The following is a 22394-nucleotide window of genomic DNA, read 5'->3' on the forward strand; positions in this document are numbered from 1 at the left end:
CACAAGAGCAAGAAATCGAAGCACTCGTAAGCAAATGTAACAAGTGGAATAGGCGTTTTTGTCCAGATCATCAAATCAAATCGTGCCCGAGTTGTGATCAAAATATCACAGAATAAGATCAATCTATTGATTAACTTTCTAATTAGGTGATATTTTTGCCAAAATAATGGGTCCAAGGACTATTTAAACGACTTTGATCTCGTCGACTCTAAAATATTTGGAAAATATTGAAGTATTTATTTTGGTGTATAATATGAGTTCATGAAAGAATTACTCACTTTTTTTAAATTATTTAGTAAGAAATATTGTTTATGTTTAATATTATAAATTGTTTTACTTGTATTAATTAAGATTAGAAAAAATAAACCCATATCATATAATGGGTGACATATGTGACCCGCGCGAGCACTCTAGGAGTATTTAGGGGCGCGAGCACTCTAGTGCTAGGTTTCAACTACAAGAAAATGAATATTGTATTATTTAGAAATGTGATAGTCTAAGCTCTAGAATCTAGATGTTCACTTACTTCCCCCTGTGGCCACAAAATTCACATCCTTATCTGTTAAAAAAATAGTAGCTTGGAAAAATAAACTTCCTAATCTGAAAGTTTGTTGATACAAACTAGGTCGGATTAGGAAGTCCAGAGTATTTAAACCTGAAACCACACGCTTTTCCAAGTGTACCACGGAATTTTTCCTTGATTGGAAGGCTACCTAAGCCCGGTTTCCACCAAAGCATAGAAAAGAGATGTACGATTTTAAACTTTGGCGTTCCATTTCAACTAAAATAGTAAGACACAGATCTTAACGCGACGTTTATTAATGAGTTACATTATGTACTCACGGCTTGACGTTTCGGCTGCGATGCTGCAGCCGTGGTCACAAGCAGACTGGCGGTTGAGTACATAATGTACTCGTAACTCATTAATAAACGTCGCGTTAAGACCAGTGTCTTTTTATTTATACCCCATTTTAGTTGAAAAGAGATGACGTGTTAGAATAACCAATCAGTTTTGTTATTTCCATACTGTTCGTGGAACATACAAATAACAAGATTTTGTACTTTAATCTTGACTTTTATTTATAAAAACACAATATTTACAAAAACCAGTACGAGTTGGTGAGAGCGTGATGAGGAAGAGAGATATAATTGTTAGTGTTGCCAACATTAACCATAAAAATAAGGCATAGACACATTAGACGCATTCAGTATGAAATTAAGCCGTGTTTACATCTACGGATGTGGACATTCTCCCGGGCAAAAGGTTACAAAAATAGCTATGCAGTTACATTAATAGTTATGCAGTTACGTTAATAGTTAGGCAGTTACAATAATAGTCATGAAGTTACATTAGTAATGACTTGCATGATACAATTGAAGTTATATCTTAATTAAATCTTTATTCTTAAGTTTAAGTAACACCCTATACATATTACTACTTAGTTATCACAGTTTACAGACTCAAAATTGCCATAAATATTTAATAAAATTCGCATGTCATAACTACAAGTTAACATTTGCTTAAAAACCTATGGTTAAAAATTATTTAACAGTTTTAAAATGGCTTGTTNGTGTTTGGTGTATGAATCAAGGAAAAACTAAAATATTTGGGGGCACGGTAGTGCAACCGCCAAGTTGAGTAAAATTTTTCAATTTCGGTCCAGTTTTCTAGATACATAACTGCTGTCTACAAAATACAAAAATAAATGAGATCCCATCAAAAACAATACTTGTCAAAAAAACCAAGTCTCACAACTCAGTTGTTCTACGGTAAAAAGTTGTGAGATCCATGTAATACCAAGTCCAGGCCAGGAAATCTTTAACGTTTTACATAAATATATTGACTTGGCCATCGCATGAAAACACGTGTAAATTAAATTATTTAGTGCGATGGCCAAGTCAATAATTTATGTAAAACGTTAAAGATTTCCTGGCCTGGACTTGGTATTACATGGATCTCACAACTTTTTACCGTAGAACAACTGAGTTGCGAGACTTGGTTTTTTTGACAAGTATTGTTTATGATGGGATTGATCTTTATTATTAAGGATAAATTTTTCGTTAGTAAAATAATATCTGTATTTTCCCTTTGATGTTTCAGTTGGTTAAAGTTTTGGATATTCATCTCCACACTCAAAAAACTTACTCACTTTTAAAAAATGAAACGAATAATGAAGTACTACTTATTTTTCCGTGCAAATATTACAGTAGCATCTCGTTCCAAAAGCATTTACAATTCTATTTAGTTTATGTAAACAAAAATATCCAATATCGGATATGTTGACGCTAAATTGATATTGATGTAGAATCAGAATGATTAAACAATGTTGTGTAATCCATTTCAAACAAAGCTTAGTTTCTGTGACACATTATAGTGTTGTTACAGTGTGTTATTTACCGCGTTATGTAACATACTCGTATTATACTTCGGAGAACATAACTCAAGACCACTGTGACTTGAGTTCCAAGCTAAGCCCTACTGCCGTACTAACCGTAGATATAATAAACATCAGAATAAGAAAGTCTTTATTCAGTACAATACGGTTGACAAGCTAGAGTAAGCATGGTTAGCTTAAAATAAAAATATGCTGAACAAGCGCCCGCTCAGCAAAAATCGCGACATGACACAAACGTCATGTCGAGAAGCTGGTTTTTAGCGGGAACCAATGATATCTACTCAGTTACACGCTATGCCTGTAGTTGTCAGTCATCATCTTCAGCCATTGGACGTTCACTGCTGAACATAGGCCTCCCCCAATGATTTTCATGTTGACCGGTTGGTAGCGGCCTGCGACCAGCGACTTCTGGCTACCTTTTTGATGTCGTCGGTCCACCTTGTGGGTGGTACCGCGTACCGGAAAATGCAGCGTGGGATGTCCACGCTGCGTTTTCCGGTATGCGGCCTCCGCTCCAGAACCATAGTGCCCCAGTTCTGTAGTACCAAAGTATAATAATGGGTAATATTTTGTATGTAGGTATTATGAATGTGTGCTTAGAACGCGTTTGTTTCATTTGACGCAATTGTACTTAGGTATCATTAATGTAATCACTGCGGTAAGTAAATAAACAAAAAAATATTCGAACTCTTACTACTACGAAATTGTTAATTATGTGCGTTGATTTATTTACTTTTTAATTTATTTCTGTGCCCGGGGCGTTAGCTGGAAATCAATGTTGTGGAATGATTTGAGATGTCAGGACTGAATGAACTGATTTTTAAAATGAACGTAAAAAATAATTTAAGAATTTTCATATTATTTTGGTGTAGATGTATTAAAATGATAGTAAATAATTTAAGAATTTTCATTTAGTAGTAGATACAATATCTACTTTCATTCTTTGAGGCCAATTTAGAATAGGTGAAAAGGGAAGGGAATTGATGATAATGATGAGCGAAGAAATTGAATGTAAATCACGAGTATATCTTGAACTTCCTACAGAGGCGGACATCATGTCGGCGACAGTGCTGATCACCTTCGGAGCGCTCCTCGGGGTGGCCAGCGGAGTCCAGCTGCTTTTCATCGCCATCGTGGAGACCGCAGTCGCTTGCCTGAACCTGTGGCTCGTGGCAGATGTCTTTAAGGTTTATTATCTTTCTTTTTAATATCACTTTTAGCCTAGGCGCAGACCACCGAATTTTAGTTGGCCGATAGTTGGGCCCGATTTTAATTTGTATGAATAATCGGCATCAAATCAGCGTAATGTGCGCACTGCCATACATGCCCATACTGATTAACTGCCCGACTAAACTATCAGCCGACGAAAAATCGGTGGTCTGCGCCTAGGTTTAATATCAGTTTTAGTTGGGATTTTGTAAACTTTTGAGTATACTCGTAGAATAAGTTTGGCACTTTGATAGATTTTGAAAAATGTTTTAGACAAAGTTATTAGTTAGTTGATTGAAAAATCTTCTTGAAGGGTTGAAATAAGAAGTTAAACTTTTTCTGATATCCGTTTTTATAGGTACGAATATTGTTCGTGGAACATACAAATAACAAGATTTTGTACTTTAATCTTGACTTTTATTTATAAAAACACAATAATTACAAAAACCAGTACGAGTTGGTGAGAGTGTGATGAGGAAGAGAGCTATAACCAGCAGTGTTGCCAACATTAATCATAAAAATAAGGCATAGACACATTAGACACATTCAGTATGAAATTAAGCCGTGTTTACATCTACGGATGTGGACATTCTCCCGGGCAAAAGGTTACAAAAATAGCTATGCAGTTACATTAATAGTTATGCAGTTACGTTAATAGTTATGCAGTTACAGTAATAGTCATGAAGTTACATTAGTAATGACTTGCATGATACAATTGAAGTTATATCTTAATTAAATCTTTATTCTTAAGTTTAAGTAACACCCTATACATATTACTACTTAGTTATCACAGTTTACAGACTCAAAATTGCCATAAATATTTAATAAAATTCGCATGTCATAACTACAAGTTAACATTTGCTTAAAACCTATGGTTAAAAATTATTTAACAGTTTTAAAATAGCTTGTTACTTAATAATCTATGGGAAGTATACACATTTTATTAATAGACCTACGGGTTAGACCAGTAGCGGTTTTGAGCTCCGCGACCCTTACCCTCCCATCGCTTCCCCGAAACACCCGCGTCACCCGCGCCATGGGCCACTGCAGCGGGGGAACGTTGTCTCCTTTTAGTAAAACTAAACTGCCTTCTTCCACATCTGGTAACTGTTTGCTCCACTTGTTTCTAACATTTAGCTGCGATAAATATTGGCTGTACCAGGCTTTCCAAAAATGTTGCTTGACCTGAGTACAGCGCCTCCAGAATCTTAGTCTATTTAGAGGGATATCGGTTAGATCCGGCTCAGGGATACATATGAGTGGACGACCAGTCAGGAAGTGTCCTGGGGTTAGGGCTGTTAGGTCTGCAGGGTCGCTTGAAAGCGGCGTGAGGGGCCTGGAATTCAGGATACCCTCTATTTCGGATAAAATAGTGGTCAATTCTTCGTACGTGAATTTATTCTCCCCCACCACTCTTTTGAAATGGAACTTAAAACTCTTAACGGCGGCCTCCCAGAGGCCTCCGTGGTTGGGGGAGTAGGAGGGGATGTAGCGAAAGGTTATTCCTTTCTCTACAGCAGCCACACTCACTTGAGATTGATGCTTTTTGGAATTGACTAATTTATACAAGTCGTGGAGCACGTTGTCGGCTCCTTTAAACGTTTGTGCATTATCGCAATTAATAATGGCGGGAATACCGCGTCTGCCAATGAATCTTTTTAAGGCTGCTAAGAATGTTTGAGTTGTCATGTCTGAAACTAGCTCAAGGTGGACAGCCTTAGTGGCGAAGCAAACAATTACCAGTGTGTAGCCTTTGGTNAAAAAAAACTTTTTAATAAATTTTTAAATTTTTTACAGATAACGACTTGAATAAACTTTACGAGGAGGCACGAGTACCTAACCTAACGTCTGTTAGGTAAGGTGACTGTCTAGTTAACATATTTTTCAGTCTTTAAATCAGTCAGATTAAACATACATAATAAATATAGCATAGGTACTCGTTGGTGAACATTTTTACTTAGTTTCGATTGAGATCATTACTTCTTCTTACATCAAATCAGTTAAAAAAGGAAAGACTAGGCCAGTCTAAAAGCAACGTTGACCTATTAAATAATTAAAATCTTACTTTTGTTGAAGAAAATAGGCTTTCAAGAATATTAAAGCTTCAAAATCGAAACTCGAGAATTCTCGAGCTCCGGTAATTTTTTTCTCGTCTCGAATGAAGCCAAATTTCTCGAGTTTTCTCGAGTTCGAGAAAGCTCGAGCAGAAACCCTAGTGTGTAGCCTTTGGTGACAACGGCCCTCCGCATGCCCGATTGTTTTACTTGAAACGGACCACAGAAGTCGATTCCAACCTTGTCGAACGGGTGGCTCTCGGTGACGCGATCGGAGGGCAGGGATCCCATAAACTGGCTGGCTACTTGAGCCTTAAACCTGTAACATTTTAAGCACTTGTTAATAATTTTCTTTACTTCGCGACCGGCGCTAATGATCCAATACTTAAGTTTCAGACTACTTAATACGAGGGTGATACCAGCATGCATTAATACACAGTGTTCATTTCGAATAATTGAATTCTTGACATGACACTTATTGGGCAAAATAATCGGATGCTTTTGCGTGTATGGCACTGGGGCGTTTTGCAACCGGCCACCAACCCTCATTATGCCATTTCCATCTATGAATGGAGCCAAGGATTTTAAATTAGATTTTATTGGCAAATTATTTTTTATTTTTGATATTTCCGAAGGAAAATACAAGCCTTGCGTTATAGAAATTATTCTGTATTGAGCATTTAACAATTCTTTTACAGTCAAATTTCCTTTAATTTTATTATGTTTATTTAAACAATTGAATTTAAACCTTAATATCCAAGCTACAATTCTTTGCATAGTGAACCATGAAGAATATTTTTCAAACAATTGTGGTTCTTGTGTCACAACCAAACAAGCTGCTTGCTCGCTCTCGGCAGGTCCCCTCTCGCAAAGTAAGTGGTTGCATGAAGCCAATGATGGTGAAGGCTCATACTCCAGTGAGTCAAGTTGAGGAGGCCCATGCCACCATAAGGTGTTCGATGGCAGGTCTTGGGGATTGCAGCCTCGAGACAAGCAATCAGCTGGATTGGAAGCTCCATCTATGTGAAACCATTTACATTCTGTAGTACTTGAATTTATTAAATTTATTCTGTTTTTGACATAAGCCGGTATATTATTTCTGCTAGACTTCAACCAACACAGAACAACTTGGGAGTCAGAAAATAAATGTACAGCATTGAAGTTAATTTTAGCATAGATTGCTTTGACTTTGCAATACAGTTTGGCTAGCAACACTGCACCATTTAACTCTAGCTTAGGTATAGTCAAGGCGTTTTTTACTGGAGCAATTCTAGACTTTGAACACAAAAGTGTTGTGGTTACTTTGCTGCCTTGAATAACCCTTATATATATGCAGCAGCCGTAGGCGACGCTAGAAGCGTCACAATATCCTAGCAATTGTATTACCTGCGCATTATTTATATTTATGTTTCTTTGTACAGAAATTGTAGGCACTTGTTCTAGCTGTTCATAGAATGTTAACCAGGCCTTAAGCAATGACATTGGTATGGGCGAGTCCCACTCGAGATTCTCCTTCCACACTTTTTGTAGAAATTCCTTTGCTCGAACTATTATTGGCCCAGCGAGCCCTAAGGGGTCAAAGAAAGAGCCTATGACACTCAAAATGGACCTTTTATTCCAGGACTGCACCCGCTTTATAGGACATGACACTTTAAAAACATCATCTCTAACATTGAATGAGACCCCTAAAGCTTTCATTGAGAGGTCCTCATTACCGAGCTCATGCTCTTCGAAATGCTGCTTGTCAGCTGGTATGCCAGCCAGTAATTGGTCATCATTTGCAGCCCATTTATGCAGCTGCAGATTGGCACGTCCTAGCAGGTCTATAAATTGATCTCTTACCTCAAGAGCTTCATCGATGGTCTGTGCTCCAAAAAGAGCATCGTCAACGTACATGGCTGTCCGGATGACCTCAGCAGCCAGCGGCATATTGCTCCCAAACCGGTCTGCTAACTCCTGGAGACATCTGGTGGCCAGGTAGCTTGAGCTCTTGAGTCCATAGGTGACTGTCTGTAATTGCAGAATAATTCTTTGATTATTTTCATCTTTCCATAATATATTTTGTAGATGCCTAAATGATGGATCAATTTTTATAGCTCTGTACATATGCCTGATATCCGTTAACATTACATACTTGAATGACCTGAATAAAATCAGAATGTCAAAGAGATCTTTTTGAACCTTAGGGCCATTTAGCAAAACATCATTTAAACTTTGATGCTGCGAACTAGCTTTTGTGTTACCATTAAAAACAACTCTTACTTTATTGGTCTTTTTATCGTTCCTTATGACTGGCAAGTGTTGCATGAAATATGCATTTTTTAAAGGATGATGGGCACAAATGTATGGAAAGTGGTACCCGCTCCAATAGCCATAACCAATATATATTTTAAAAGGCCTTTAGATGTAGGAAAATGTCTGCTATGGGGCCAGTTCTAATTCACGTTTTGAAAGCAGTAATTCAACTAAGTATTATAATGAAAGTATAACACAATCATCCATGTATACGTGTATGTATTATGACTACAATCTATTAATATAACTAAAATAAGCATTGAAAAGGAAAGGATTATACCTACGATGAACTACCCAAGCTATTAGCCCTCTATTCGCTTTCATCATCATCATCATGATCATTTTAGCCATAGGACGTCCAGTTGAACATAGGCCTCCCCCAATGATTTCCACAATGGCCGGTTGGTGGCGACCTGCATCCAGCGCCTTCCCGCTACCTTTATGAGGTCGTCGGTCCATCTTGTGGGTGAACTTATTGGGTCTTGTGGGTTTGTTCGCTTTAGCAACCCATAATAAAACCCTTAAGAAGTAATAAAACTTTAACCCCTTTATTAATAAAAGTTACACCCTAGTTGAACTCTGGCTTAAATTGTCATTTGGTATGGAAATGTCATTTTAATTCAAGTTTCTTCCTAGGTGTAACTTTTTATTAATAAGGGGGTAGAACTTCTTTAAATAAACATATTTATTTCACAATTATCCCCATTAATAATTATAGAGTTAAGGAAGGATGCGCTGGAGCAGTAAACCCTTCCTGCCTCGCATAACCTAAGTACCATACGATGGACACGTATGATACTTCTTCTTCTTCTTCCTCGGTCCCTCACTGATGAGGATCGCGACCACAGATAGTGTTCCTCCACAGACTGCGGTCATAAGCTGTGTGGACCGCACGATGCAAACTCCCGCCCACCGTCTTCCTCACCGCGTCCGACCATCTCGTCGGTGCCCTGCCCCGAGCGCGTCCCCCTTCATACTGTATGATACTTAGGTTACACAAAAAGTATCTTTATCTTCGAACGCAACCAGATCTGAGGCTGGTGGCCATAGTAAATGTTGTTCGTCTTGGTAAGACCTTTCAAATGACACTACAAACATAACTATTGGAGCCGGGTACCATTCTGCAAAAAAGTATGTATATCTTCGTACACAACCAGATCTGAGGCTGGTGGTCATAGTAAAAGTTGTTCATCTTGGTAAGACCTTTCAAACGATACTAGACACATATCTATTGGAGCCGGGTACCATTTTGCCCATTGTCCTTTAACTGGCACAGTGGGATGACCTTTGCATGACCCATTTCTATGTATTGATTCATGAAGTCATTATAATTTCTATTTAATTGATCATCTTTGGCTAACCTTTTTTCGATGGCATTTAATGTTTTTGATGCTATAGGAAATGTATTTCCTAGGTCTAGCTGATCTACGGGGACTTTGAGCGGGAGGGACACCTGAAACTCGCTGGTGAGCTGTACCGAGCTTTTAAACTCGGCTTCGCAGGCATCCTGCTTTGCTGTAACCTCCAATTTCGTTTCAGGGACCATTTCAGTCTCCCAAAACTTTTGTAGGAGGTGATCTACATTGTTGTCACATATAGCATGCAAGGTGACATGGTGACTGGATGCACAAAACTCACTAGTGTTTACTTCACCTGACAATATTGAACCAAACTGGGTATCAATAAGATACAAATTACTATTTTGCAGCTTGATTTTGCGAGGCAGCAATATTTGGAAGAATATGTCCGCTGACAGCAGAAATGAAATGTCTCCCGGAGTGTCAAAGTCACTATCTGCAAGCACCACAGAGTCTGGCAGCTGTATATTTTGCCAGCTTACTTGTTGCTGTGGCAGCTTGGTTGTAATTTGGTCCACTATGGAACAATTAACTTGGCACTTATAATTATTTTGAAGTGACACAAATTCAGCATTGACAGCTTTTGAGGTTGTTTTGTTTTGTTTCCCCAAGGCTGTGATATTTAAATTGCTATCAATTAGCGGTAATTGCAATGCTTTTGCTAAGTCAGCTGTCATAAATGACACTTGGCTGCCACTGTCAACTAGTCCCCGGACTACTTTGTGTGATTTGCCATCCCGGCAGAGTACTTTGGCCTTGATGGTGGGCAGCAATATTGTGCTAACATTAGAATTACTGTGCATTGATACTTTTTCATTGCAGTGCAAGAGAGTATTATGCGATTTGTCCTTGCACTGTTCACATTTGAAGTGAAATTTACATTTATTTGTGTGAGAATTGAAACATATTTTGCATAAATTATTTTGTGAAATGAAATTGAGCCTTTCCTCTGGTGAGATGGCTAGAAATTTGTCACATTTGAATAATCTATGTGTTTGCTCACTACAATATTTGCAAGACCACGACTTTGTGGCAGTTTTGCTTGCATAGTTTGACACTTTAGTTTTGTAAGTGTTATTATTATTGTTGCTCTTACCTTCACTTCTTTGGCTCTCCTCGAAGCTGCTAGCTCTCCGCTCCACAAAAGCGAAGAAGTCATCCAGTAGGGGCAGCTTTGTGGTGTCACGCTCCGAATGATAGGCTCTGCAAGTAAACTGGTCGACCTTTCGCAACAAAATGGGTAAAACTATCATGTCCCAGCTGTCAGTCGGTTGTCCTAATGTTTTCAGTGCACCTAAGTGCTGGCGAGCATGTGACACTAACTCTCTTAAATTGGTAGCCGCTCCCTTTACTAGTGGATTGAAGTCTAGCAGCTCTTGTACATGGTTAGTGATAATAAGAAACTTATTGTCATATCTATTTCTCAACAATTCAAGAGCTTTTCCATACGAGTCCCCGGTGACGGGTAATCCTTCGATTAATGACAATGGCTCACCTTTTAAGTATTTTCTAAGATAGAAAAGCTTTTGAATTGCGGCTAATTTAGAATTATTATCTATCACTGCACTAAAGAGTTCGATGAACGAGTGGTATTTTGTGTAGTCCTTGCCGTCAAACGCAGGAATGTCTATTTCTGGCAGCCTCACGCTGGTAGCGCACGCGTCTGTAGACTGCTGCGCGCCCGATGCTGGAGCCGGCGACGGCGGCTGCGGCGCCAGTAGGCCTCGAAGGCTCGCCACGATCGCCAAATACCGGTCCTCGAACGCGTCGTTTCCGAAATAGTCTTCATCAAGGGTGTCGTCCAAAGTACTTAATTCGATCAGTAGCTGCTCATGCCTTGGCAGCACCTCCTGCAGTTGTTGTAGCCGCGCAGATACCACGTCCTTGTTGATTGGCGATTCCAATGTGCGGATAAAATTTTCTGCCTTTGTCAACGACGCTTTACACTGTGCGATTTTTCTTATGATACCTTTCCTTGCGTTCTTGTCCACTTCCTTTTCAGCCGAATCGCTATCCATGGTCATGGCGAAAAATGGCAGGGCGTGGTGATATTTTTCTCGATGCAAAGTAAAGGGAACCAAAATGGCGGCCGGTTATTTTCTTGCAAAGTTGAATAAAATTGTTCACTTTTGGCTACTGCGACTTGCAAATCAATATGGCACAATAGTGTATTGATTGGCCTTCGATTTATTTATTCTTGTGCAAGTGTATGTTCAGCAATATGCAGTGAAATCAGCTTACTTTTCTTGCCGGCCGGCGAAGGTGTGGTTTCGTTGCTCGAAGTTTATTGTCGAAGCTTGTTTATAGAGTTTCGGCACCATTTATGTTCGTGGAACATACAAATAACAAGATTTTGTACTTTAATCTTGACTTTTATTTATAAAAACACAATATTTACAAAAACCAGTACGAGTTGGTGAGAGCGTGATGAGGAAGAGAGATATAATTGTTAGTGTTGCCAACATTAACCATAAAAATAAGGCATAGACACATTAGACGCATTCAGTATGAAATTAAGCCGTGTTTACATCTACGGATGTGGACACATACCACCTCCCCGCTCTGTTCGGTAATCTGAATAGTCGAACAACTTGTATGTTCTCCGCTTTGGTGGAAACTGGGCTTTAATTTCCCGATAGTTATTTTCCGGTTTTCCGTGTGTCTGTCGATGTTCCGATGTAGACTAAGAGATAGTGAACGCCAGACCTACGTCATTTTATAAAAAGTTTGTCAGCGTATGCTCCCAATATTATTTATGATAATTATAATGTTGGTGAATTATGAAGTTTGCGTCATGGTGGCTTTGGGAGCTACCCTAAAAAAACTGTCTGGCAAGGAGTTGAAACTGTCAAAACTGTCTGGCTGTTGGGGAAAATACTCCTAATTATTGCCCAAATATTATACATAAAATCAGATTTTATGGTATAACGTAAGTCTAACTTTTACGGTGGCTTTTTCTGTATATTCCATTGTAATTCTACTAACGTTTCTATAATAACGTTTTTATAATTCTACTAGCGGCCGCCCGCGACTTCGTACGCGTGAATCCCGTTTTTCCCGCTAATTCCCGTTCCCGTGGGAATTTCGGAAATTCCTTTCTTAGTGCACCTCTACGGTACCTAAGCTACGTCCCTTCCAAATTTCAAGTGCCTACGTTTAGCCGTTTAGGCTGTGCGTTGATCTGTCAGTCAGTCAGTCAGTTTCTCCTTTTATACAGTGTGTCCGGGCTAGGGATTGCAATCCGGTCCGGCGGATCCGGTAATCCGGCGGATCCGGTATGTTTTTGNCAGTGAAATCAGCTTATTTTTCTTGCCGGCCGGCGAAGGTGTGGTTTCGTTGCTCGAAGTTTATTGTCGAAGCTTGTTTATAGAGTTTCGGCACCATTTATGTTCGTGGAACATACAAATAATAAGATTTTGTACTTTAATCTTGACTTTTATTTATAAAAACACAATATTTACAAAAACCAGTACGAGTTGGTGAGAGCGTGATGAGGAAGAGCGATATCATTGTTAGTGTTGCCAACATTAACCATAAAAATAAGGCATAGACACATTAGACACATTCGGTATGAAATTAAGCCGTGTTTACATCTACGGATGTGGACAAAGCATATTTCTAAGCTGATAATACATTACCTATTCGAATTATACAGTCAGTATTACTACCAATAAATGATTTCATTTGAAATCGTAATGAGTTATATAACCTCATCATGGCATAAAACAGTAAAGTCGTTTTGATCTAAATACAGCGTAGATATCAACATTATCAACATACCAGAATGATAATGACTGGACGCATTGCTGCAAGCTCTCTTCGAATTCCGATGCTACAGTCGGCCTCGTTGTGTTTATCTTTTGAGAGAGCATAATGTGTTGAGGTAGGTCATGCAAATTGGCATGTGATGTGTTTTGTTATCACGCATCGCCCACCAGTTGGTAAGTATTTATACCAACTTATTTAATTTATACATACAGGGTGTCCCGCATAGAGCGTGCACAAACTTAAGGAGATGATAGAGTAAAGGATGGCCATCCGTCAAATTTGTTTTGTTTTGGAAAAGTATCACCATTTATGATACTATTTTTTCATGTGTTTTTTTAAACTCTTTTCTTTATCTTGTTACTGTATGTACAAATGAGCAGATATTTCTCTTTATGTTCTTCTTATTCACCTTGAAATTTATTTGTCCATTTATACACAGAGCAACAAGAGATAGGCTCAAATTAGGGATTAAAAATATGAAAAAAGATCATATTATATTATCTCTGAAATGGTGATACTTTTACTAAAACATTGTTTTGTATAAATGGTGATCCATTAGTCTATCATCTCCTTAAGTTTGTGCACGCTCTATGCGGGACACTCTGTATAAATAATGTGTCGGTATTTAGGTACCATTAATTTGTTAAAAAGCTTATCATTCGGTTTACGTGGGTGTATTATAAAAAGTGAAATTCATTTCATTTATCCGCGAGTAAAATGCTTCGGTCAAAGGCAAACGTTTTAAAGTATAAAAGAGAGTATTTTCAAAATAGTTAACTTTGAACACAAGGAGTCGCGTGTAAAATTGTGAATAATACAGACGTCTAGACCCAGCCAGATTATAGTTCGGTCTAGACGGGCCATGACCCCTTTGACACGGGCTGGATGCTCGAACGTGTTTGTTCACCTGCTCCGAGATGGTATTTGTTGAAGATATAAAACTACAATGGGTACAACAAGACAAGTCATTAAATAAACGTCACGCTCGCACTATGCGTGATGATTGTTGACGAACGAATGTTGTATGTGCATATGATGAATCTGGACTACGTTAGATAGTTCCAGATTCTACAATCGACGACAAAACTACACATATTTATTGCAAAATAGTACCTATTACAACTACATAAGATGCCACGGCTTTTGGCCTGGTGTGCCTCGGATTGCTAATATTTTTAGTCGAAAGTAACTTAATACCAAAACCACCCACATGGTGGTAATTTTGTTTTTCATAACTATTTATAATATTGTCATTCATGGCAATTGTAATGAGGATTAATAATAGTTATAGCCAAGATTCCATTAATTGAAACTGGATCTATAAAACAGCTCATAATAGAGTATCTTTGAAATGGTCCGGTTCTATAAATAAAACTTTTATGATTTGAATATGTTTTATATAAATAACTTAAATCCGTTTGATAAGTGTGAATGAATTGGGAGCTGTTTTATCGCCCATGTAATCGCTGTGGGGTTTGGGAAGTCTCGACACTTTTATAGTCCTGGGGCTGGATTTGTCTAGAGAAAATTATGTGTTTAAAACAACAAGCAGGTAAGAAAGGTCAAAAATATTAATGTAATTAATAAAGAATGAAAAAATAAAAATATGGTATGTTTTTCATAAATATTTGTGGTTCTAAATATTTACTTTGTTAACCTTTCATTATCTACATTTATAAATAGTTTGTTTGTGAGGACTCTGCTCAGTTCACATTTTTTAATAAAAATATTGTTAAAATACATATTCGGTTATTTACCTAATTTGAGATAAAACGTCTCATCTTCATAAAAAAACATTTTTATAATTATTTTAACAGTGAAGTACTTACTTGTATCTGCTTTATTAATATGTTTATAAAATGTACGTTACCAACGTAACTCAGTTATTATTAGCGCGTCTTTCAAAAGTCCCAACTCCCGAGTCGATTGGTTCAGGTTAAAGTCCCGAGCCCTAGCGCCGGCGTCAGTCACCGGGGTGACATTAGCATCTTGTTTTCATGCTCAACTGAACTGCCACTGAAACAACGGTGCAAACAACATTACAATTTCAATTTTCGAAGCCGATGACCGACTCTTGTTTTGTTACTCTTTTATTTTAAGCCAGAATTATTTAGAATCTAAGCCCAATCATTTAAATCAAATCGGATCATGACGGTGACAAAAAGTAGTCTTGCTCTTCAAACTAAAATAAACACTGAGCTTGTTTTAATTACCTACGGAAGAACTTATTATGTGATGAATGTATCTTCGCCTCCACATAAGCACAACCACCCATTGACATCTTTATGAGAAAATTTGAAGCATTTTTGTTTTTTTATCTTCTTTAAAACAGTAAGTAGGGTAAACCGTATAGCTATTGCCCACTTAAAGATTTCAAACACATTGAGATGAAAAATTAAAGAAAGTATTTTAATTATCGACCATTTATGACTTTTTTCTTATAACTCAATAAACTGTTAAACAGAATATTAACAGTTTTTAGTTAAAACTTACGTAACTTAGAAAATATTGAAATAAATTTAAAATCCCCCAAAAAGTACAGTCATTGCCCATTACTTACACTAATTGCCCACATCAAAGCACAGTAATTGCCCAGTATCTTAAAACAAAATAATCAATTTTAAAATGACAAAATAGGCTTTAAATAAACAAAACAAAACATTAAACTTAAATTCTAGTAGTACAGTCTTCAAAATTTCAAAATAAATTGCGTTTGGCCTTATTAACATATTATCAAATATTTCTTGAGCTGATGTTGATGAGTCAGAATCGGTAGAGACAGAATCATCTACTTCAAAACATAGATGACGCAAAAATTTGAATTTTATATGTAAATTTTATATGTATTTATTTTTTTATCTTCTTTGATATCAGTTCAAGTGGTTGCTCAGAATGTTCAATTAGCTGTTGGTTATTCTTCCCTAAAGTTGTATCTATTTCCTTACAATTAACATTTTCACTAGTAGATTTAACGTAGGATTTTCATTTTTTGTATTTGCGTTTGAATTTTTATCAATTTTTTCAAGCCAAACCATATTTTTCAGCAATTTATCTTGTAGATAAATTGTTGGATACATCTTGTACAGCTTCGATCGCTTTTTGCAAATTTTCTATGCTATATTGAACTTTTGGAGTCTTTGGCATACTGAAAATGAAACATTAAAAGCCATTTCAATATTTATGCCTGTAAATTGCAAAACAAGTCTAGCAATGAGCAACTTAAACACTGCTACTGCATGGTGGCAACACTCTAATAATAATTGCCCTGGGCAATAACTATACATTAACATATGGCAATAACTGAAATGATGGTGGGCAATAACTAAAAATATACAGATTTACGTGCAGTGATTACCCACCGTTAAAATGACCGTTAGAAATCAAATTTTATCGGTTATTTTCATTGATAATGGAGAAAACACTTATAATTTCATCATAACTATATACCATTAGTTGAATATTAAATAACTTGCAAAAAAAATTTAACCTCTAAGAAAGTAATTCCTTAGTAAAATTGTTAAAATCTTTACCTGTTGAGTAACATTTTCACCCGTCTTGACAAAATCCGCCATAACTGTTTTTTTTAGTGTTTCCTATTGTAAATTTTAAATCTACTGTACATTGATCTCGGAGCCATCTACTTAGTAAATTCAAATCTAACTAGAGTGATTCAAAATCAGCACCTGATAATATTATTCTTAAAGCGGGCAATCACTACCAGTGGGCAATCACTCTCTGGTTTACCCTATATTGATCGACTATTTTTTTTTATCCTAGACAAGGCAGGTATTTGACCGCACTCGCATCTGGTGTTAAGTGAGATGCAGTCTAAGATGGTACATATCTGCCCTGTAAGTGCCTATTTACTCTCGCCTTGAAAACGAACTATACTTGAAGAATACCTTAAATGACGTAAATATGCGTTATAATCAGCGTAAAATTGTTCACAACATTTCAAAATGGTAATGTCTTAATCCCTGATCGATTCCTGTCTAAGGCAGTCGATTTTTTCAAAATAATAATCACGTTCAACTTTTATATGATGCCAAATTACATGCTATCATTAATTAAATACATTATTATCTGTTAATTACCATAAAATTCAACAATAACACCATTTGCGTCATTCATTGATAAATTAATAATGTAATTTTATTAATTTAAGCACAGTGCAGACTCAGTAAATAACTGTAGCCGCAACAGTCGTTTTGCAATTGTTATTATGTCAACTTAAATACGACAAAATCTACATAAGTATTACAAAGAAAGTGTGATATGCAGTTCAGACGCGCGTGTAATTTATGTTTTAGAATTGGCCACTAGTAATCTTCAGAAACTGCAACTCGAGTTGCGAACTTGCGACTTTTGGTAAAGAAAACAGTTTTCAATTGCCGCAACTAGCAACTTGCGCGTAACTTGAGGCCTTCATAGATTTTCTTCGATATGCTGTCGAATGAAAACTTGTTCTATTTGTAGTAACTACGACTGTCGTTTCCATTAACCAGGAACGTAGGTAAGTACTAATCTAACCATGTACACTCATGTACAGTACACCGGACTACACATTTTTGTTACAAAATAGCCTGTATTACAACGAGATAAGACTTCACCGTGTTTAGCTTGATGTGCTGTCGTCCGTACATGGTTGGTAGGTACTTATAGTAAATTAATTTATAATTACTTATTTTTGTTACTGTGACATGTGTAATGACGTACGAAAACTGTGGTTGATGTCTAAAACTTTATGTAGGTTGACGGAATCAATGGCAAAAATAATTTACAATGCTATTACCTACTTTTCAACCGACTTCAAAAAAGGAGGAGGTTCTCAATTCGACCCGTATGTTTTTTTTTTTTTTATGTTTGTTACGCCATAACTCCGCCAAGTATGAACCGTTTGTAACAAATCTTTTTTCGGATTATAGGTAATGCCTCAAGGGTGGTCCCATTTAAATTTAATAAGAGAAAAAACAACCCCCAAGGGTGGAAAATTGGGGATAAACTTTTTTATACGCAATATCTCCGCCGATTATAAATCAATTTGAACGATTATTTTTTGTTGAATAGGTATTATCAAAAGGGTGGTTTCATCCGAATTTGAAGAAAATATTTCACCCCCAAGGGTGGAAAATTGGGGATGAACATTTTTATACGCAATATTTTTAATTTTTAGTTTTTTTTGTGTTCACGCATTTGAAGTCGGTTTTATTTTTTAAAGAAGTTAATTATATTGAATTTTATTCATGTTATATCAGACTTTTAACACGGCTTCTAGCTTGTTTAATAACATTTTATGAACCGCCGCGCTTTCAAAAATAACGATAATAGATGTTTTGCAACTTCTGCTGACTGCTTAAGTAATCTACTATCTACGTTCTCTCATTTTTCCGGTAGCGAAAACATTTATTGTTACCAACAATATAAAATATGTTTGTTATCATCACTAACATGAATAATATTGTTCCCGATACAAACTTTCATCCCTTAGCACATCCTCTTTAATATTTACCTCTTTTGGGCACTCTATCTCGCTATTCAAAACCATGAAAAATGTTGCAGTTAAAAAACATAGGTACACATTAGTTAGGCACACTCGCACTTATAATGTTAGTAAACACTAAACATTACGGATGGATAATGCACTAATGGTAAATAGTATGTTGTAAAGTTGTTTGTGTAGATAACTTATCATGCTGTAACAGCAACTACTCGTACAAATTACTATCTCAATCATATTGCATGTTTGAATCACGCAATGTTTTGGTTTGGAGGCACATCATTGTAGGACAACGCGGAAGCGGCCGCGGCCGTGAATTGCCTGCACTGTCATTGTTTTGTCGGAGTCAATCATCATTACATTACAATGCTCAAAGTTTTGTGACCATTCGCCGTTTTGACGTCCGCTATTTGTCACATGACAATGACACGACGGTGGTGGTTCTAATTTAGTCGCTCGCCAAAGTTTCATTTCCGAATGCTTTCCATTATTGAACCGAGTTTTGGCACATAGATGTGTGGAATGTAGCTGTGTTGTCGGTGATTAGGATTCCCATGTTTATACCAACGCAGTTGTGTTAGCTACAAACATTTCCAAGGCTTTTCCCCCACACTGAAACCTAAAAGTAACAGAGCGAAGAAAAATATTATTCTTGGCTTGGTATCCCTCCCTATAAATCCTTATTCTCACCATTTTATCTCTACCTCTCTACTCGTTCTTGGCGACACCTGTGTATTGACAAGGATTGTTATAAGTTTACATATGGGATGATCTCACTACTTACAATGTTTATTGTTAGTATGCATTGTTCTTTTTGTACAGGAAAATCATTATTTTGTAAATATTAATTGGCGGTGTAAGCCATACTTACATCATCTTATGAATGTGAACATGAGATTTATAATAGTAAATGGTAATTTGAAAGTAATAATATACATGTTACGGTTAATGTGATAAATTGAAAATTATTAATAATAACCGGTTATTATGAATAATTCCCGACAGTCGCGGTAAAAGTGATAAATTAATCACATTTAACAGTGATTATTTAATAATTCAGCCTTAGTACTAACAAATTTCATAAAAGAGAACAACATCTTGTGTAAGTGTTCGTGTACAGTCAAACTTTTGAACGTTTTGATTTATCATATATTAATATAATTTGACATAATGAGTTTGGAACGTTTCTTGCATAATATTACTTTTCCATGATGCCTATAACATAATGTTTTGATTTAAAGTGAAAAATAGGTTAAGGTGCGGCGGGGGTGGCCCTTGGGCCACCCCTAAGCCGCCTATTTAGTTTTATACAAACATAAATGACCTCATATTAATCACATTTACCAAATCATGCGGTAATTATTCATAATAACCGGCGATTATTCATAATTTTCACATTTATCACTTTGACCGTAACATACATAAAAGATTAGATAACTAGAGAAATGATGTGAGAGGAAAATGAACTTCAGTTTTCGAACATTTATCAATTGTTACAGTTAAGTAAACAACTTTTTTCTACAGGCCTGCGGTTATTGTGCTTGAGTGCGATACTAGTTATAATATAGTTAACTGTAGGCCAGGTAGATTTACATCAACGTTCTGCACCTGCCTTGTATGAGCCTGTGAGGCTCATTAGATGTGGCCAACGAGGCGTTTCTTATTAGACCCGTGGTGGTGATGACCCTCCGCTGAAGGCGGTTGTTAGTTCCGCACTATTGCGGCATAACAGTCGCATTCCGCTTGCTTGCTTCTGTTGCACTAGCTCCATATCTTACTACGTATCCGGATAAATATCGAGTTTTTTGCCATTTAGTGCCTTTACACCGATTGTTGTGTACATTACCACAATTTCCATCAAAACAAATTACATTTAGCTATTTTCCCGATAGATAGATTCATAGAGTTATTATGTGTAAAAATAAAATATTTAACACTTAAATTGCAATTTCCTTTAGTTTGCACGTATAACAATTTACCTATTTGATCTACAGCGTTTAGTTAAATAAGTACAAAAGTACTGTAACGGTTATGGTAAACATGCATAATTATGCCATCGACTCGGTGGGAATTCCCTAGCCTGATCTAGCGCAATATTGCAGTTGTGTATTTTCCAGCGGTTGTTTCCCTGTAGATAACTTAGAAGCACTGTTGAAACTATTTTTGTGACTATATCTGTATTTGTTTAATAGTCTTGGTCATACAAGTCGAAGTGGTCGTGTCTAGACGTCATTTGTTTTGCTTCGCGTGAAGCAAACATTGCCGCCTGGCCCCGACAGTTGCCTTCCTGTTTGTTACCGAACGAAAATGTTTTAACTGCGCTTTTTTGGCACTCCAACCAGTGGAATGCATTTTGATAAGTCTATAAAGAGCCAGTCTAAACAATTGGGTCGTTGACATTATAAACAAATAATTGTATGGAACAACTTGTCTAAAATAACACCATTCGTTTCCAATTCATCGTAAAATATGATTTCACCTTTGAAAATAATAAGAGTAAGTCTATTGAGTTAGCAAAAAATTGACGTCATAGTCATTGCCATACAAAATCAAGCGAGAGTCGCGTCGCGACAGTTCTTAAAAAGTGATTTTGATGTCAATTTAGCCTATTTGTCTGGAATCGCTAACCAAACCCAGACAAAGCAAACTCTTAAAAGCCTAACATTCCTATCAAAGTGTAAGACCACGGTTATTGAAACAAAAAGTTGAGTAATCTGTCAGATAAGTAGTATCGATGTACTTGATCATCGCACGTGCCCCGGATACAACGCAAACTTAAACCTAACATCTTACTATAGGGAACGGCAAATCATAATCGAGTGACCTGCCAGAAAGTAGTAGCGCTACAGACGTGCCCCTTCCGGGCGTAAGACGGCTCGGATGCTGGGCGCGTGGGAAACCACCGCCGGCGGGTGTGCGCGTGGGCATCGGTTCCCACAGCCCATTGTCTCCGGCCCACGGCCTAGCCTTCGACATGCCTAGTTACACTCGACCTACAAACTGGCGGACGTTGCGTAAAAAATAATCAAAATCATCCAATAACCGATTTAGTAGTTGAAAGCCGAGTACTTACTTGATGGTAAAATTTTTACTACCGATGTAACTGTTACTTGAAGAATATTTTTAACTGCCAAACTCAATGCAACTGCCAATTTAGAAAAAAATCAACTGCAAAATGCCAATTCGTAGCAAATTTTTATTAGACCGCAAATTAAGATTGCTACGAAAACGGACATGGTTACTACGAAAATGGCCATTACTACGAAAAATATTTTCTGTTCGTAGCAAACTATGTTATTATTTGTTCAAAGGAAATAAGAATTTTACATTACATTAGGTATTGAACTATTCTTATTTCAATAACCTCAGTTTGGTTTTTATCACCAAAATAAGTTTCTTCTATTACTATTTACCGTAAAATTATAAACTCATTACTCTGTCACTATAACTATTTCATTTATTTATTGCAATTCATTCAAATTTTAGCCACACCATTGATATAAATTAGACTGAGGAGGAACTACCTAATAGCTAATGAATGGTTTGGACTCGGTTGGTATTTACCTCAATTCAAATACTTATTAATAAATCCATCCATTTGTGATTGAGGAAATCAAATTATTTTACGCTTTTATTCAATAGTTTGATGATCGCTTGTTCCGTAATCATTTAATTAGAAGGAAATCTGAGCATTTTTTTTTGAAAGAACAATAGTTTGAATCCTGTATCTTGAAGCTAGCATAATAAATTAATGTTATCAATATCATGATGCTTGACATCTACTCTAAAATATTGTATAAATGTGAATTATTTTGCT

At 36.8% G+C, this 22394-nt stretch overlaps 2 protein-coding genes across 8 annotated transcripts in view; one reads left to right on the forward strand and one right to left on the reverse strand.

Annotated features, from left to right (window-relative positions):
* LOC114357681 (ammonium transporter Rh type B-like) overlaps positions 1-3604 on the forward strand; it is a 51283-nt gene extending 47679 nt beyond the window's left edge. The window contains exon 4 of the mRNA XM_028311417.1: positions 3441-3604. Within this exon, the coding sequence (XP_028167218.1) occupies positions 3441-3604 (164 nt within the window). The remainder of the gene's footprint in view (positions 1-3440) is intronic.
* Positions 1088-11857, reverse strand: LOC114357705 (uncharacterized). 7 transcript variants are annotated; one of them, XM_028311449.1, is made up of 4 exons: positions 10409-11857; positions 5830-7669; positions 4516-5356; positions 1088-1570 (listed from the first exon to the last, which is right to left on the reverse strand). In XM_028311449.1, the coding sequence occupies exons 1-3, from the start codon at positions 10469-10471 to the stop codon at positions 4518-4520; spliced, it is 2742 nt and encodes a 913-aa protein (XP_028167250.1). In that variant the 5' UTR covers positions 10472-11857; the 3' UTR covers positions 1088-1570; positions 4516-4517. The 7 variants fall into 7 exon arrangements, 6 of the variants coding, with proteins under 6 accessions (XP_028167250.1, XP_028167248.1, XP_028167249.1 ...); XM_028311447.1 differs by having other exon boundaries at positions 5830-7985; positions 9217-11851; XM_028311448.1 differs by lacking the exon at positions 10409-11857 and adding an exon at positions 9795-10215.
* Positions 11858-22394: the final 10537 nt, after the last annotated feature.

The sequence above is a fragment of the Ostrinia furnacalis genome, unplaced genomic scaffold (genome assembly GCF_004193835.3).
Source record: "Ostrinia furnacalis isolate ACB-3 unplaced genomic scaffold, ASM419383v2 OfSCF3323, whole genome shotgun sequence".
Classification (NCBI taxonomy): Eukaryota; Metazoa; Arthropoda; class Insecta; order Lepidoptera; family Crambidae; genus Ostrinia; species Ostrinia furnacalis.

What these genes read in the sequence shown, in the direction of transcription:
- LOC114357705 (XM_028311447.1), bottom strand. Translation starts at nt 11,336, where the DNA reads ATGACCATGGATAGCGATTCGGCTGAAAAGGAAGTGGACAAGAACGCA. An exon ending in ATCCCACTGTGCCAGTTAAA is followed by an intron (nt 7,986 to 9,216) that starts GGACAATGGGCA and finishes TGCCCATCATCC; the next exon opens with TTTAAAAAATGCATATTTCA.